Below are 19,139 nucleotides of genomic sequence, written 5' to 3'. Positions count from 1 at the left end.
CTTGTCTTTCTTCAGAACTGCATTGTCAACATAGGAGACCAGGGAGACAAACCCCTGCCAGTAAGTGTCACCAGGGTACTTAACCAACTCTATTAAATATGCCCCCACCCAAGTGTCACTACCTTATTCACTACCCAAGGCTGATTTTGATGTATGGTCCTCTTCGCCCTTTGTGGTGTATGAGATATGAAAGCAAGCATCAATATTTCAAAAATATAGCGAGTAAATGCAAAAACTTTGTAAACATCACTGCAACTCTTAGCAATCGTCATCAAATGAAACAGTGCTGGAAGTTTTCTTCAGGTAGGTTGCTTGTTGACTTTGAACATTCACTCAGCACAAGTGTCAGTGTGCCATTTTCATCTCTGCCAGGTGACTTACAGAATACTCTGGAAATGAACAAAAGTTTTACAGATGTGCATTTTCAGGATAAAGTGCTTCAGCGTGTGTCTGCTATATCTGTCAGCAGTGTCAAATATGAACTTGAGGATGTTTTTGTAGTTGGCCATGTACACACTGAAGCCATACCTATATTCTTTAAAATCAAGTATATTTTGAATGTTGATACTTGTTGGGTATTGTGTGGGAAACTGTTACTTCCTTGCACTTATGAATGTCATTTCCATGCTTACCAAGTGGCAGTTGACAATGACTGGATCCTGTTCAATCCAGGAAATGAATTAGACTTTCAAGCTCTAGACACCTATTTAGTTGATGATAGGCTGTTTGTGTCCTTGAGGTATTCTGTGTGACGTGATTGCAAGCACATTTTCCACTTTGTCTATATATATGACATATATATGTTCTGGCTTGTTGAAGTAGAGCAAAACATTTGTGTGGACAGTTTTTTAAATACATGCCATCTCTGATCCGTCAAAACATTGTGTTCAGGTGTTTAATGTCTTTATGTGATTGTTTACTTTTTTAAATGAATGTATTTTTCTTGACATGTCCTATGGCAATATATGAATGTAATCAAGGATGTATTCCTGTGGTTGTTTAAATGCTTTGATGTGATTCTATTATCGAAAATAAATGGTTAAATAACCAAATATTTTGGACTATTGGGGGTACATTTTTGTCTCTTTAGGTACGAAATAGGTTGTCGCTGGGGGGGTACCCTCATAGGTACCCTATTGTACCCTTTTCAAGGGAACATTTCTGTACTATAGTTTGAAGGTACATTTATGTCTTAGGAAAGTACATGATTGTACTTCAGATGGTACAACTTCATAAGGTACAAAAATGTACCAAGCCTAAAGGGTACAGAAATGTCCCTCAAAAAGGAACACCCCCAGCAACAAGCATTTGTACCCTTTTTGGTACACTTTGGTACCCCTATTTCTGAGAGTGTATATAACCGTGACACTGCTGGAAAAACAACAACAACATTTTCTTGCTCTCTGCTGAAACTGAGTTTTCATTTCAAAGCTAAGCTGGATTTTCCTAGGGTCCCAGGCACAGCCCGCCAGTCTGTACACCTATTAAAGACCTATTATTTTAGTATTGTGTTAGATAATTGTTATGCATATTGAAGAAAAAAACACTTAGACTTTTTTACCCAAGTAAACCTATGGTGCACTAAATGTAAATTAAAAATATATTTAAAATATGTAAAGTACATATGGTTAAAAAAGATTACTTTGTTGAACACTTCAGTTGTGGAAATAGCAACAAATCATGACACTGATTTACTCTTACGTTTCCTTTCGGCATCCCTTTGGTCACTGTTAAAGTGAAACTGTTTATTTCCGAGCTTACAGCACACCTGCATACCTACTTTTATCATGCAATAAAAAAGGCAGTAAAAATTCAGTCATTTGACTTTGGCTGTGCTGTGTTGAATTATATCAGCCTGAATAACCAGTCTTTGCAGGTATGATGTGCTAAGAATAAGCAAGTAGATCTCGATGGGCTACAACAGCTGAAGACCACATCAGGCTCCTGCCGGGCAAGAACAGAAATATGAGGATAAAAATATTAATAGCTGAAGCCTTTGCGACTGTCGCTGCACGCTCGGAGCCATAAACAGTAGTAACAGGCAGTAATAAAGGTGTAAGGTTCACGTCGCACGGTTTACATCATTTAGAATTAGCGTTTTACTTGCTCATCACGTGTTTGTCATTCTAACAATGATGATGTAACGTGTCACAGAGTAAAGGTTATCTCAAACTGTTTTCATAAACCTGACAACAGGATTGGCTGAAAGCCTCCCTGCAGGACGGAGAACTGTAGCTGTTTGAGAGGAAAAGGGGGCTGACATGACTCAGATGTTTCTCTCTCTATATATATAAATGCTCACACGGGACAGTGAAAGATCCGTCGCTCTCTCTCTTCGTATTTGTGCTTCTTTCGTGCTTGTAGCAGGTTACCGCTATGATGGAGCGCTGGCGTGGCAGAGTGGCTCTGGTGACCGGAGCCTCGGTCGGGATTGGGGCGGCTATAGCTGTAGAGTTGGTCCGGCTCGGTATGAAAGTAGTGGGCTGCGCCAGGGACGTCGCAAAAATCCAGGTTTGTTTTGAAGTGAAAACTCAGTTTCAGCGTATATCTTGACCTATATCCAGGGCCGGTGCCAAAAAGTGGTTGTCTGTCAAAAACTGCAGTTTTGGCATGATTTCCGGTATTTGGCAAAAACTGATTGCTTGTATTTAAACTGCTATAAATAACTTATTGGTCTATAATATGTGAAACATATTTCAAATGTATCCCTCATCAATGATATCAAGTCATCTTGAGCAACAAACAACATTCCTGTAACAAGGTAGAAGCCGCAATCAGTTTTTGGCAGTGACTTTTATGTATCCTTTATTTATGCACTTAAAAAAAATTCTGTTGACTTTAAAAATGTCTCTTTTAAGAGTAATCTGGCCAAGAGGACAGCTGAAATTGCAACAAAAGCAAAAATAGTTCTGTAAACATATTTTAAGTGACAAAAGGGAGCTGATTGGTTATAATGTAACCAGTTACAAAGATACTTGAGAAACAGGTAATTTTTTAATTTTATATATAACCCCTTTGTAATACCTGTTCACGAAAGTCTATTTAGCAACATACGTTACGATATTACACGTAAAAAAACACACGGAAACATTGGAAATCAGTTTTTGGCAGGCAATCACTTTTTGGCACAATACCGGACTGGTAATCTGGTATACCGGGTATTTTCCCTGTGGGCCGAAGCATTTGTAGGGGGGTGATTTTTTTCTTCTTGTTTGCATTAGTTCAATTTTCATTTTCAATCAAATCTCTTAACGCCTCTGGCCCCTCCTACTTTCCGTGTGCACCTACGCACCCTAGAACAGAATTAGTGTTAATAAAGCGGGATACAAACGAAGAAAGAAAAGAGGAAAAAAAACTAAGAGAGAAAAATAAACAAGAAATAGATACAGCAAAGTGTGTCAAATTAACCGACATGTTAGCAGTGCAGTAGTACCAGAAACAGCTGATATAAAGCCCTGGCATTCACAAGAGCCTGCTGTAGCTCATGGCTTTATTTCTCTCTATTCTAAACGCACGTAAATAATTTTTGCAAGAGTAGAAAATTATTTTCATGTACAAAATTCATGTACAGAATTCATGTATTTCATTGTTTGCTATTATCCACATAGACACAAAATAATAGTGTAGTTAAGAACATTTTCGGTTAGTATTTTTAATTATTTGATTGTAAAATATGTATTTTTTATGTTGGTTTTAATCTAGTTTAAACTAAACCACTTCACTGGATTTAGCTACATTTGTGTTTCCTGAATGCAGTGGCTAGCGAGCTGATTGGAGACCAAAACAGCCACTCATTTTGAATTCAAGTCTGTAATTAGTTGGTTTTGTGGCATATTTATAACCATGTACAGAAAAAGTTGAGTGTGCAGGGAGCAGAGATGCTGAAAGCAGAAGCGACATACTGAGAGCACACAGAGCAGAGATCTGAGCAAGAGCAAATGCCAACAACTGAGCGAGAATGGCAGTTATTGTGTGTGTATATGTATAATAGCAAACATTGAAATGAAGTTTGTTTGCTCAAAATAATTGTCTCCTTAAAATGCAACATTTGCAAAAATTATTTATGTGCGCTCAGAATAGAGGCACAGTTGCTAGCATTAGCCATGGAGAGCGCAAGAGGACCAGCAGTCCCAACAAGAGAGTGAGGAAGAAATAGAGGAAGGTGTAGTTAACGAATAAGGTAGAGAGAGGAAGAGACTCAGGGAAAAATAAATGGCTCATGGTTAAAGCAATTTGATAATAACAAGCTAATAGCTAAAAGGTAACTTAATTTCTACATTGCAACTAAGATGTTCTAGCCCAACAACAGCTGTACGAACCTGATTAAAAAAGAAAAGAACATTTTGATAGACCAGGCCTGCATCTATCACTTAGTGTATTTCGATCTCGGCTGTTGCATTTTATATTTTTTAGTCTATATTTATATTTATATATATGTTCACTGTTACCTAGCAAAAAAGAACAGAGGGAGCGGCTGGGCAAAAGTTGAACAGTTTATCTGACTAACACTAAATAAACCTGAAAAACCAGCTTTACAATAATCTATTGTAATGCTATAAATCAGATTATGTGTAAAAGTTCACTGTTAATAGATTTTTAATTTAGTCCAACACAGAAACAGAAGGCTGGACACATATGAGCTGATGACTCTAGAGTCTAGACCAAGGGCGTATATGGCATGGACGGAAGGGACATGTCCCCACCAATATCCAGCGATTATTGAATTGTCCCCACCAATAATTTGATCTCTTCGAGTAAAGAAAAACAAAACCGATAGAAATTAAAAAAAAAAAAAGCGATCTGTCAACGTCTCATTCACCCAGCGGTGCAGAAAGAGTTAAATTACGTTCTCTACTGGAGTCCTAGGTCATGTGACAAATATGGCCAATGTGATTGGCTGTGCCTTTCAGTGAGCTCTGTTTAGTTTTAGCAGCGGCAATCCTGCGCTGCGAGGACCTGCAAGGAGGAGAGGAGGATGGCAGCAAAAAGAACCTGGATATAAGAAAGTATTTTTCAAAGAAACCTGTAAGTCACTTAAAGTCAAGTTCACTCATAAAATCTGTCCATCATAATAACGTTACAGGCTATGCAAGGCAATACATGCCAACCCTCCCGTTTTTTCTCGGACAATCCCGAATTTGAGTGCCCTTCTTATTACTCTTTCTGGGTTGCAAAATAAACTTTTAAAATTTTTCAGGCGAGAATGTAGCTGTGCAAACTTCAAATATCTGAACCGGGAGAACAGCAAACTCCTGGCACATCGTTTTAGGCTTTGGCCCACATCAGTCTAAAATTGTATGTAACCATGAATAACGTGTTGCCATGTCCACCAGGAGAGACTGGACAGTATAGATGTAAAACAAATATGCCAGCAGTTCATCTCAGTTAATGAGAGGAGAAGGCATGTGTTTGGCCCCTTCACATAGTGGACATTGAGTTGTTGTGTGGGACACCAGTAGTCCATGTCTGTTGCTGTAACAGTAGTTCATGTTTAGAGTAAAACATACCAGCTCACTGATTTGATCGGGGCAATAGTGTGCCTAAAATGTTGCATAATTTTGCTAAGAGATCTGTTACTTTGTGGTAATCTTAGATGAGTAGTTTTATGGACAAAAACCACCAGGTCATTCAGCGTTCCCTTAGTGCTAATGTATAAGAGATGTTGGTGTAACTGAAGTAATGATGTTAAGTCCTTAAAGTCATATTCTTTTATTGTCATGACTGTATTTTAAGCTATTTTTATTTTTGTATGATATCTGATTTATATGGAATATGGTTGAAGTAAACTAAAGTATAAAATACTTAGTCATTTGTTTAATAGTAACTTAACATTATATAATTCACATATAAAACTATGAATTGTAATTTTAAATGGTTTAAAAGCATGTAGAATAGCATATGTAGGCAAGTATATTTCTCCTTTTTTTTTAAATCAAGAAGCAAAGACAAAAAGGGAAAAAAAAGAAACAGGGCAGGGTTCGGTGGTTGAATCATCCGTCCCCACCAATGCCAATTTTGGAGACAAAAATCTGACTTCCAGTGTTGTACAAAGTTACTGATCAGCTGTGTTATGAAAACTGAAATCCACAAATTTACAGTAATTACAGGGCAGAGTTATTTTGAAGCTAAACCTCTGTCACCATTCCCTTCTTGGTTTCAGAAACTGGCAGCAGAGTGTCAGAGTGCCAGCCACCCTGGTGTTTTGGTTCCTTTCAAGTGTGACTTGACCAAAGAAGAGGAGATTCTGGCCATGTTCGCGGCGATCAAAGAGCAGCACAAAGGTGTGGATGTGTGCATCAACAACGCTGGCTTATCTCATCCAGAGCCACTGCTAAGTGGCAAAACCAGTGCCTGGAAGAACATCATGGATGTAAGAGCTCAGAGTTATTTTAGAAAAAAATTATCTGCAGTTCTGTTTGAAAGAAGCGTTCACAGGAGTGGTTTCCCAGAAGAGCAATTAAATGATCAGTTTTAAGTCGATTTGTTCATAGTTTTTAGAATATGAAACATGAAACTTTCAATTTAGTCCATATCAAAAACAGAAATTTGGACAGAACTAAACTTACTATCATGCAGAAAATTTTCAGCTGCATTAGGCTTATATTAGACAGAGAGAAAGAAAGTTTATTTTAATGTAAATGAACCAGTATAACCATTTCCAAACAAGTCATCCATTAAATCACATTCTGCTGAGTATAATCCATCACAAAAAAAGAAAGTCTGATACAACCAAACTCATGACTCTCATCTGAATTACAAAGTTGTTGTCCTAAAATCCTGCAAAACAACATAGTTTGTTAAAATAAGTGCAATAGGACAAAACTCAGAAAGTTGAAAAGTTCCACGAAAGTAGGCAAACAACTTCCCTGGAGAATTTTGATTTTCTTTGTTGTTTATTTCTCTGCTTGGTTTCTTACAGGTGAACGTTCTTGCACTGAGCATCTGTACACGTGAAGCTTATCAGTCAATGAAAGAGAGAAACGTGGACGATGGGCACATCATAAATATAAACAGGTGCAGTTTTACTTGCTAATAGAAAGTGACAGAACTTTGAAATCTGTCGATTTAAATGTCACATAAATGTCATAATATGATTCTAATCATCATTTAGTCTGATTAAGACCATCCTGTAGCAACATGACTCAACAGACCTTTTTCAAAGCACACATTTGGCTAACAGGAAAAGCAAAGATGGTGCTATTAACATATTACTCATGGTTCTTATGCATAGAGATGACTATCTGTTGAATTCAAGCCAAATAATGCAACACATGATGATTAAATCTGTCTTGCCTGGGCATGTCTTTCTGTATTTTCTCTACTGATGTTGTTCCTCTTTGTGTTTCTTGTCTGATAAATGCTGCTCTGAACTGATGTAGACCTGCGAGAAGCCAAATTCTCCTAACATTGACTAGATTTTCTGAAACCCAAAAACAAACTTAGAGGAGGTGCGGAATATAGTACCACTTGTTACTATAAGAATTACAATATGGATAAAGATCATTTATGGGCTTTTGGTCCAGTGACACCAAAAACATGTTTCCTACTGCAACAGACCGTGCTTCGTTCACTTAAACCTCGAGCCACTAAATGAAATGCAGTAATCATTATTTATTGATTAGATTTTTTCTATTGTGGAAAATGTTTGTAGATCAGAATTATTTTGTAATCACATCATTATTACAAGATTTAAGAAGGGAAATAACAGATCTTTGTTTAAGGACTTTACTAGGGCAATGATTACTTTAATTTCTAGTTAATCTGAAAAAAGTACTAGTAATAGTTTAAAATGAATTTGTTCGTTCATGGCTTATAAAACTCCTGTTGCAGCTTGGGTGGACATCATGTCTTTGATTTTGCTGATCTACATTTCTACACCGGCACCAAGTTTGCTGTAACTGCTCTGACTGAGGGCCTGAGACAGGAGCTGCGCGCTGAAAAGAGTCATATCCGAGCCACAGTAAGGCTTTAAAACACACTGTAACCAACTGGAAAAGTGCAGTTAACACAAATATAAGCTGCTGTGAGACACATGCACAGTATTTCCTACAGTTCCTTTATCATTATCTCTTTTTGCAGAGCATTTCTCCTGGTTTAGTGGCGACAGAATTTATATTACGGGCCAACAATGCCGATGAAGTGGCTGGCAGATTTGGGACCAAGTCTCAAGTAAGTCTCAAGTCTTTATCCTCAAGTCACAAGTCAAGTCTCAAGTAAAGTCAAGCAAGTCAGAGTCAAGTCGTAAGTCAAGACAGACAACTTTCAAGTCGTAAGTCAAGACAGACAACTTTCAAGTCAAGTCCCAAGTCCGAAACTTTGAATTTCAAGTCCTTTCAAGTCTTTTTTTAAAAACAATGTTGCAGTTATATGTTAGGTGTAAATAATAGACCATGTGTTCTTTTTTTAAATCTGTATTTATCTCATCACCTGATGAAACAAGTAACTTACAAAATATGCACAAACTAATTCTGAAATTGCACCTTGTACAGCTCAATTAAACTTTGCTGCAAGAATAGTCTTCCTCTAAATTACAAATTCACAGAATAAACATTCAGTGAAAAATGCAAAAGCAGAACTTCCTGTTGAAACAAAAAGTGCTGAGATTTCCTTATGTACAAAACAATGAACCATCGCAGTAAATTTAGTGCAGTGTGATAAGCTTGTCCTCTCTCTCTCTCATCTAATATATGTATATATATATATATATATATATATATATATATATATATATATATATATATATATATATATATGTGAACAATGAACAAGAATGTGCACTTTAAGTTATTTCAGTTAACTATTTCAGTTAACTATTAACTATTCTGCATTGCATTTGCAAAAGACCAAATTGGCCAAAAGTCTGTCAGTCATTTGTGCACGATGAGGCCGTAGAATGATGCCACCATAGCTGAAAACTCGCTCCACAGGAGCACTACATGCAGGTACTGCCAAAACTCTGGTGGCCACATGAAACAGAGAAGGAAGAGTCTGCATGTTCATTGCCCAGAACAAGAGGGCGTTCTGTCCATCAGCAATATCCAGGTAGTGACTTAGCTGTAGAGCTGGACTCTTCCCCACATCCTTCTTCTGCCTCTTACAGTAAGCAGCAAAGAGTCCTCCATCTTCACAGGCCTCTTGGTGTTCCTCACCAGGAGTCACAGGTTGCTCTGACTTTGCAGGATCTTGCAGGATCAGATCTGGCAAAACAAATTAACAACAGCAAAAGAGCCTTTATTACAATTTTAGACCAAAAAAAATACAGAAAAAATATAAACTATATTCAATCTTTACCTTTAACTTTTTGTGTCACCTCTGTCTTTATGTCACAACTGCCCAACACATGGTGTTCCACCCACAACAGAGAAAATGCTGGATCCAAAGCAGCTGCTTTAAGGTACACTGGATCTGAAAAGGGGGCAGTGATCCCATCTTCTGCTCTAGCCATTTGCACACTGATAAAGATTCCAATAAATCTTTTGTTCAAAGATGCTTGGAGGCTCCTGACCAGACCATTCAGGAAACGGACTTGAGGCTTCAGTTTCTCAAGGTGGTGATTGAGGGACAGCACGGATGGAACAACAGCACTAATCGTGACTATTTTCTCACCTTGTGTCAAATCTGTTGCTTCTCCAAAAGGCTTCAAGATGTCCACCATCTCCTTCAACAGGTTCCACTCTCGTGTTGTGAATAATAACTCCTTGTGCCCAGCCATTTCAAGAACAGCACAGAGTTTTAGATGTTCACATTGGATAACTGCCTTCACTTGTCTCAGTGTTGAATTCCATCTTGTGATTACAGCTGCAGGGATCCCTTTCTGTTCACCAAATTCAGCTTCAAACACATCTTTGAATGTTGTGCTTGTGTGCAGTAGAGAGCTGAGCTTAGATAACTTTGAAAGTGAAGGAGATGCCACTTTGGTCTCTGACAAACCATCTTTCACCACCAGCTGAAGTGTGTGCACAAAACACTGCAGGCGCTGTGTCTTTTCCATAGCAGCACCTACTGTTTCTTGATCTTCCAAGGTTAAGTCATGCCAGAGCTCTGGGTCGTCAAGATGATCACCATCATCATCATGTTCCTCACCTTGCTCAGTGGGGAAGCACACAGTGAATGCTTTCCGCATATTGGCAGCATTGTCACTAATAATATAGTCTAGTTTATCTTTGATGTTGTATTCGTCACATATAGCTTCAAATTTCTCACAGATTCTTTCACCAGTGTGTAATCCTTTGAAGCGGTCAAAGGCCAGCAGTTTGGATTTTAGCTGCATCCTCTCTGTCTCTTTCTGTATCCAGTGCACAGTGATACCAAGGAAACCCCTCATCCTTCGGTCTGACCAAATGTCCACAGTGACTGAAACATGATCAGTCTCGCTCAACTGAGTTTTTAACATTGAACGTTTCTCAGCAGCGAGGTTCTCTGTTTTTGATATAATTGTTCTGTGACATACCGGGCTGTATTTTCTGTCAACTACCGTCAGAAAGTGCCGAAAATTCTTGTTTTCCACAATAGAAAGGGGCAGGTTGCAACCAATAATCAAGTCACTTAATAATGCATTCGTGATAGCTTTCTGCTGTGGATGAGTCATGCTGTACTGTCCAGCACAAGTGTCCATAAACTGTGATATGGAAGGCTGTTGAGGTTAATTTGTGATCCTCTTTTTCATCTGGTATTCTTCAAATCTGATAGAGGTAAGCATATTAGACTCATGTCAGAAATTCCATTACAGCCATTCATGAATTGCATTTGACTTTAAGTTGATCCTAATAATACTAAATAACTATTAACACTTAAACCCTCATAGTTTTCAGACAATAAAAAATATATAAACAATATTTATTAAAACACTTTTCTCAAAACTCTGCATACAGTTCTAATAAGCAATGTTTAGCATCCCTGTTAAGAATAACTGACCTTTGCAAATAAACAACAGCTAATAACATAAGATCAAAGTATTTTATTTGATGTATTGACATAAATGACAGAAGAAAAAGGCCATATATAGCAGGACTACTCAATTACACACTAAGGTGGGCCAGATTTTCTAACCAAAAAAAAATTTCCCTGGCTCAGACATGCAAAAGTTAAACACGACCATACACTAATTGCAAATTAAACAGTGATTTTGAATTGTGATGTGATGGTAAAATAAATATTTGTCAGTCTAAACTGGGTTAAATCTACGGGATTAATGATGGGGGGGAGACGGAGAGAAACTCTCTTCCCTGAGTACAGCTACAGAACCCACTATCTGAAACGGACCCTGCTCACCATTCACCGACAATTCTGAGCTAACAAGTTGCATGTTATTCTTGGATGCGCTTGTAGGACCGGATATAAAATAGCATGACAAACATATCATACCTGTTAAAGCCAAACAGTATCATCAACGTAGCCCGGAGAACATTTGCTAATAAGATGAAGTTAGCTAAGTCGCTATCTCATCGTAGCAAAAAAAGGCAGCACCTACCGTTCTTTACGCAACTTCAAATGTCGGACAAAGTTGGAAGTTGTTCCATCTCCGTCTGTAATTCTCTTCTTGCATGTTTTGCATGTTGCATTTCGTTTTTTGTTGACTACTTCGTAGTTTATGTAGCCGAAAGAAATTACTCTTGGGAGCATTTTTGGCTCGAGCGTTTTTGTTTTTGTTTTTTTTTTTTTAAATCTGGTTAATTTGATTGGCTGTGCTACAGCTCACACTCACATACATACGGAGTGTGGTAAGAATGAATGAATGAATAAAGTGAATTAATGGTCCACACCTTTTATATAATATGTATGTTAAATTTTAGATCTGGGTAAAATATCAAGTCTTTTCAAGTAAACAGGTTCAAGTCCCAAGTCACTGGTGTAAAAGTCCAAGTCAAGTCACAAGTCTTACAACCTTTTTTCAAGTCAAGTCTAAAGTCATAAAATTAATGACTCGAGTCTGACTCGAGTCCAAGTCATGTGACTCGAGTCCACACCTCTGGTGGCTGGCATATATGCCTAATGTAAAGTAAGATTATTAATCCTACAGTTTGTGGAGGGTTGACATGATCATTCAGATAAAATCAAATGACGCATTTGGCACTTCTCTAACAGGCTCTGCAAGCAAAAGACATTGCTAGTGCTGTCACGTACGTCCTCAGTGCCCCTCCTCATGTTCAGGTTTGTTTTTTTTCTCCTTTATTTTCAGTCCTTTCTGTTTTGAACTTTCCTCTTTAGCATTTTAAATAACAACACTTTCCTTATAATAATTTAAGATGATCATACAACATTCACATAACTTCTTTCAGATTGGAGAACTTCTGCTCGAAGCTATACAGTAGGTGTCATGCAGCTTTTGTTGCCCCAGCAACTCCAGGACCAGGGTAGTCTTCACATTAAGGTGGTGTGATTGACTCATCTCACTACTCAACACAGCAAGATCAATTTACAGAATACGGAAAGAAACAATAAGGAAATTTGTCCAAGAGTTAACTGTCTTCTTCTTAAAAATGCTGGAACATGATGCACTTCCTCTGTCGCATGTTTAACTGTGACCTACCTCTTATGACAGTCTGTGAGGATGTTACCGTCACTGTGTTTTTTAGTGTCTTTGAGAAGTTGCACCATGTGACCCTGTCATATATTCTACTGGCATTTTTTTTATTTCTTTATTACATTTAACAAAGTGCTATCAAACTGGTCATGAAAGAACTTTTTGATGTTGTCCTGAAAATTTGACGCTAATATAATAAAAAAATATTTTCAAAAGAATTTGTTATTTCCCCTACCCGGGAAATTTTGTAACAGGGTGGAAAAGAGAGTTGAACCTTGGATACAGGAGGTGAAATGTGGTTTAATAACATAAACAGTACATGAACTGTAGGAGCTTTTTTCACAGGATTGTCACTGTGGAGCCGTGATGCAAATTCTGTGTCCAGTAAAGCAGGAGAGATGCACAAAAAAGGTGGATAGTGAGGAAGCTGAAGGAAGCAATGTATATGTATCTCATAGCAGCTTGGGGTGTACTTTAACTGTGACTGTGGCTCGAATGTGGGTCTTTTCTGCACAAATTCATACAGTAAGAAGTGGTACGAGACTCCTGCATCTTCTCTGGGTGCTGCTTTTAGGTTTTAAAAAAATCCAACCTGCGGAGTTATAATTTGGCAATTCACACGTCTAGATCAGGTAAAACAAGATCAAGTGAGAGACACAGTAAACAGTGTACAAAGAGGAACAATATCAGTGGAGGAGACACCTAAAAGAATCCCTGGGGCCAACATAATCACTGTCTGTTTTCTTGTTTTGCTTGAATGCAACAGATAATTATTTCAGTGTCAGAGTGCAGTTATTATTATTAATAGCTCGGTCGGCACTTTTCCTATTACTCAGAGTGCTTACTGTGAGTAGTGTTGCCAACTTTACTTGGATGTTTCTTTAATGAATTGTTTCTGTAACTTCCCTCTTCAGCGAGGGCAAACCAATCATTACTAACTCATTAGAGTTTGTACCGCTACTTTGGTCAGACTTCCTGGTGGGATAGACATAATTACAGGTTGATGTAAAAAGCAATTCAAAAAAGTCCATCGGGCGCATGGGAGTTTGCCCAACCAGTCTGCATCTGTTTTGTGGACTTGGAGAAGGCATTCGACCGTGTCCCTGGTGGGGTCCTGTGGGGGGTGCCCCGGGAGTATGGAGTGTCTGGCCCATTGTTACGGGCCATTCTGTCCTTATTTTTTTATGGACAGAATTTCTAGGCATAGCCAAGTGGCGGAAGGCTTTCACTTCGGTGGTCTCAGGATGTCATCTCTGCGTTTGGCAGATGATGTGGTTCTGTTGGTTTCATCAGGTGATCTTTCGGCTGGCCTGGGAATGTCTTGGCGTTCCCGCGGATAAGCTGGAGGAGGTGGCTGGGGAGAGAGAGGTCTGGGCTTCTGTGCTTGGGCTGCTGCCCCCGCGATCCGACCCCGGATAAGCGAAAGAAAATGGATGGATGGATAATATAGAATATATATATTCTATATTATTATTTTGAGTATTTTCAGAATAAAGGTACTAGAATAAAATTTGGGATATTTAATTTAGTAGATTTTATGCTGCCTGTCCTGAAATAAACCCAAGGGATTTATGTTGAATAGTCAAATGTATATTTCAGAATTTTTCATTGTTTTATACTTTATACTGGTTGAATTCTTTCCATCATAAACTGTTTTTTAAATGAAATATCCTCTATATATTAATAATAAATACTGGAGCGCAATAAATGTCCCCTGAAGATCATTTTATTTCATACATTCAAACTTTTCAGTACAAATGTTTCAGCACCCTGATAAATGTAGTTAAGACGTAAGATTATATGAGAGAGCACATGATGCAACTTGTCAAAGAGACTGAAGAAACACACAGTGATAGTAACATCCTCAGAGGCCATTTTGAAAACAGGAAGGCCACAAAAATATTGCGGTTGCCAAGGGAACAACTTCAGTGACTTGTGCTACACAGCTTCAATGTGAATGTCTCCAATCTGAAAAAAAAGTTAAATAATGCTTTATTATTATAAGTAAACTGGTGATATTAAGAATGTTGCAGAGCAAAATTCAATGAGTCAAAAAACAGTTGTATTGGCGACTGTCAAGCCTTTGAGTCGCCGAGCAGCTGAATAGGGGAATAATGTTGACGCGCCCGCTGTTTAAAACGTAAGTCAAAGTTCCAGGTTAAAACTCCTTTATTTGTTATCAAATCCTTAAAATCCGTAGAAAAACAGTGATCAAAAACATTCTAAGCTTGAGCGGTCAGCAAAAGTCGACTTCCCCCATCACCCACTCATTCATGCCATGTTGCCTCTCCTGAATGTCACATGCTACTGTTCGCCATTTGTCTTTTAACTTATATGGCAGTCTTCTAATCACAGCAAGCATATTGGTAGGTGTATTTAATTCAGAGAGATCATTAATCTCTTCCATTGCATTGCAGCATCCACGTAAGAACAAACAATATGCCTGAAGAGCTTTTCCATCTTCCGGTCTAATCAGTGGCCATGAGTGAACTTTGTTCAAATAAGCACATGCAATCACATGTCCATTCCTAAAGTGCTCATACAGCAGAGTCTTTGCCTTTGCATATCCAGCACTTTCAGACATATGTTGACAGCTTTTAACAAGTTCATTGGGCTGCCCCTTGGTGTACTGTGCAAGATAATGCAGGCAGTCGCCAGCATCGCCAGTCTTTGCTTCTATGACCTGTTCAAACGAGCGCATAAAGGCCTGAAAATGTAAAGGGTCACCATCAAAGGTTTGAATCTCCCTTTTGGGCAGTGAAGAAAGACTTTGCTGATGGACCAACATACAAGTTAATTCATTTTGTTTTTCCATAATGGACAACAGATTTTCATTGGCTACTGGATGAGCAGCTTGTGGCTCATTTTAAGCATTCAACATAAGCAGCATGCCAAAATCCAAAACAAAGGCAACAACAATTCCTTCAAACTCAGTTGAACGCCTGCAGAGCCACAGCACACACACACACCAAATCCAACAGCAAACGTAGCGGTGGGCGTGTCACAAAAACATCTTCGTATGGTCAGAATCCAAACTGCGTTCAAACAAACAACACGCAGCACAAAAACACAGTTTACATACCACCGTCGTCTTCTCCTTATCTGTCAGACTAGCCGATTTTATGGGTGTAGTGGCGGCGGTGTGTGGGCTTGCGTCGGCGTTTATTCAGCGCTGATTGCGGGACGCTCCATTGCCGTCGCACTTTTTGCTGACAAATATTGGCGACTGTCAAGCCTTTGAGTCGCCGAGCAGCTGAATAGGGGAATAATGTTGACGCGCCCGCTGTTTAAAACGTAAGTCAAAGTTCCAGGTTAAAACTCCTTTATTTGTTATCAAATCCTTAAAATCCGTAGAAAAACAGTGATCAAAAACATTCTAAGCTTGAGCGGTCAGCAAAAGTCGACTTCCCCCATCACCCACTCATTCACAAAAATTCCCTCGGGACGTGAACAGGTGATATAGCAATCACTATTGCTATTATCGACACCACGTGACCCAAAGCTACGCCTATCCACAACAAGTTGTAAAAGTGAAAATTACAAACCTGAACATGAGGAGGAGCACTGAGCACATATGCGATAGCACTGACGATATCTTTTGCTTCCAAAGACTGTCAAAGAAGTGAAAAAATGCTTAAATTATTTTTATCTGAGTAATCAAATCAATAGTACACAAACTGTAGGATTAATGGTTTTACCTTATACGCAGCATATATCCCATCTTTGTTCTCGGGATATTCACTGTGGAGCCGTGCTGCAAATTCTGTGTCCACTAAACCAGGAGAAATGCACTGAGAAAAAACAAAAATGGAAATTTCAGTAAACAATGTGTATGTGTCTCAAAGCAGCCGATCTTGGTATTAAAGACACATTTGGAGTCAATTAGTGTCTTTTAAATACTCACCGTGGCTCGGATATGGGTCTTATCTGCACGCAGCTCCTGTCTCAGGCCCTCAGTCAGAGCAGTCACAGCATACTTGGTGGCAGTGTAGAAATGCAGATCAGCAACAGGTAAGACGTAATGTCCACAGAACAGCATCCCAGTGCTGCTAGGGATTAGGCCAGGATCTCCCAGAGTTTAGATGCTGGTTGGGGAGATAAAGGTGGAGACTTGAATGGAGCTTGAGAAACATGGGAGAGGCGACGGTAAGGAGGAAGTGGGTTGCACAAAGGAGTCTGTAAAGGAGAATGACAAATGAGCAGTGAGATTTAAAGTACGTGAAGGGGAGGCTAATATTATGTTTCCCTTCAAGCCACATAATGTTGTCTGATTTAATAAACTGAAACTCCACCAAAGATTTGGCATCAACATAGCAAAAATATCACAAGCAAAATGCAGAAAAGAGGCTCTAGTTAGCCAAAAAGGATATATGCAACATTACAATCCTTAATAGCTGCCATCAGATCTGCAACAGTAACAATGTAACATAAAACATTGTTATAAAAAGCAGTGCACTGTTTTGTTAAAGATTGCTCAATAACATTTAATATTTCTTATATACTGTTGCTTTTGCATATGTTTGTTTTTATTGTGGCTGAAGCAGATTTTCAGTCTTTTCTCTCTCTCTCTCTCTTCTCCTCTATTTTTTCTCTCTGTCTCCTTTTGTTAACTCTCTTCCCATCCTCTCTTTCCTTCTTCTTTCTCTTTCCTGTCCCCCCACACTGTCTGTTATGATCTGTTCTGATTGTAATAACTCCACCTGGGAAAATAAATCTGTTGGGCATTTTTCTTGGCCTTCAGACAATAACTCTGACTGCTACACTGCCGAACAGAACAGGCAAAAAAGAAAATAAAGATTTTCTCTTTTTTTTTTAAGTGTGAAGGAGCAAAATTGATTAAGTCCCAATAAGAAAGCATGAAAATAAGAGAAAATCACAGACCTTGACATAAGGAGGGGCACTGAGCGCACACTTGGCAGCAAATATCACTTGCTTTCAGAGGCTGTTAGAGAAGTGAATCTTATCTTATCCTAAAACCTGCATAGAAGTGATCCTCGCACAATATCCTGCTGGGAAACCAGCAGGTTGTCTTTCTTCAAAATCTTTATAATGAAAAGTTGTAATATATTCATATTCCAGGTACTCCTCATAAAATATGTTTGTAACATGAGTCCATTTGCATTTTTATTAATTTTTTTCATCAATTTTAAGAAAATGCAGTTTTTGTATCACTACCCCACTCTTCCACAAGTGGGGTCAAAAATGACCCCAAGCACTTCCTACGGAATCTTCTATGAACCTTTAATTCTTAGCAACTCTGATTGTCCCACTTTCGCTTCTGATTGATCAGGAATTCATTTTTACACAGTAACATACATGATTTATAGTTTTCTCTGCATCTCAAACATTGTCCTTTCTGATGTTTTTTTTTTTAATATCTAAAGTAACATGGCTGCTGTGAGGCCAGCTAGAATCCCTGTAGACCTTGCCCTACAAATGATCCAGGACGGATGGGATGAAGAGCCCATCGGAGGCATTGGCTCAGTATCTGACATCTCAGGACCCAGACTATTGTCCCCGCCACTGAACAAGGCCAAACTGACAATCATATGACCCCCTATGAACAAGCACTTTGGTGACAGTGGGAAGAAAGAATTCCCACTTGAAAATTCCCATGAAATGTCTCTGAGCACTTATTTTGACACAAGATTTAAATTAACTTCTATTTCCTTACTTACAGGGATGAACACTGCATGTGTACAATAACTTCTCAAATGTAAAAAAGAAACACATGACTGATATGCTTCACGTGCACAGATACTCAGTGCAAGAACGTTCACCTGCAAGAAACCATGCAGAAAAACATACAGTGAAAAACATGTGAAACAAGCATCTTCCAAATTTCACATTTACTCAGTGCTTCTTGTGCTCACTGGGAACCAAGCGTTGTTGATGCACACGTCCATGCCTTTGTGCTGCTTTTTAATCGCTGCAAACATGGCCAGAATCTCCTCCTCTTTGCTCACGTCACACTTCAAAAGTACCAAAACACCAGGATGGCTGGCATTTTGACACTCTGCAGTGAGTTTCTGAAACCAAAAGGAAAATAAGATAAATATAGTAAACTTCATAACCAAGATTAAAATCTATTTTAACAGTAAAACACTTTAATTCCATGTTGCATGCACCCACCACGACATTTTTACTTAGCAAAAAACATCTGTTGAGTGGTTGCCCACTAGAAAGATTTCAGATAACCGATGTGTTCAAATATTCTTGTCTTTCCCTAGTGTCTGTGTTTTTTTTTATATGAACCAACTCTGAGTACACACCCCCCCCCCCAAAACAAAACAAAACAAAAAAAAACCAACAACTGTATTTTACACCAGTTTATTATTATTATCATTAAAAGCTCTTTTTTGGCTTTATCAAGAAATAAATGTAAAGAACAAGACTTATTTTTAAAACAAAAATGCCATAACATTCTGCATTATTTTCTAGTGAAAACTGTAGAGACAAGAAAAAAATAGTGAAACTGAAATTCAGATGTTTGTCATCAGTTCAGTTGTGTTGAGCCTTCTCTTTCTGGAATGGAGTAAGCTTTGTGCCACATTTATAAAAAAAAAGTGAACTTTTACACACAGTCTGTATTGCCGTGCTACAATGACTGATCTGT

The 19,139-nt window shown here is 38.5% G+C and overlaps 2 protein-coding genes across 2 annotated transcripts; one reads left to right on the top strand and one right to left on the bottom strand.

Annotated features, from left to right (window-relative positions):
• The first annotated feature begins 2,211 nt into the window (after window positions 1–2,211).
• Window positions 2,212–13,939, top strand: LOC146373486 (dehydrogenase/reductase SDR family member 11-like). The gene is made up of 7 exons (XM_084950079.1): window positions 2,212–2,511; window positions 6,161–6,370; window positions 6,920–7,014; window positions 7,831–7,960; window positions 8,080–8,169; window positions 12,085–12,150; window positions 12,279–13,939. Exons 1-7 carry the CDS (start codon window positions 2,377–2,379, stop codon window positions 12,309–12,311), a joined length of 759 nt encoding a protein of 252 aa, XP_084806205.1. The 5' UTR covers window positions 2,212–2,376; the 3' UTR covers window positions 12,312–13,939.
• Window positions 13,749–18,538, bottom strand: LOC146373485 (dehydrogenase/reductase SDR family member 11-like). The gene is made up of 5 exons (XM_084951655.1): window positions 18,377–18,538; window positions 16,422–16,602; window positions 16,222–16,314; window positions 16,069–16,134; window positions 13,749–13,877 (listed from the first exon to the last, which is right to left on the bottom strand). Exons 1-5 carry the CDS (start codon window positions 18,460–18,462, stop codon window positions 13,749–13,751), a joined length of 555 nt encoding a protein of 184 aa, XP_084807781.1. The 5' UTR covers window positions 18,463–18,538.
• Between the last annotated feature and the right edge of the window lie 601 nt (window positions 18,539–19,139).

This window comes from Perissodus microlepis, chromosome 14, assembly GCF_051167445.1.
Source record: "Perissodus microlepis isolate ML-2025 ecotype Zambia chromosome 14, ASM5116744v1, whole genome shotgun sequence".
Lineage (NCBI taxonomy): Eukaryota > Metazoa > Chordata > Actinopteri > Cichliformes > Cichlidae > Perissodus > Perissodus microlepis.
This window is presented reverse-complemented; position numbering and strand designations above follow the sequence as displayed.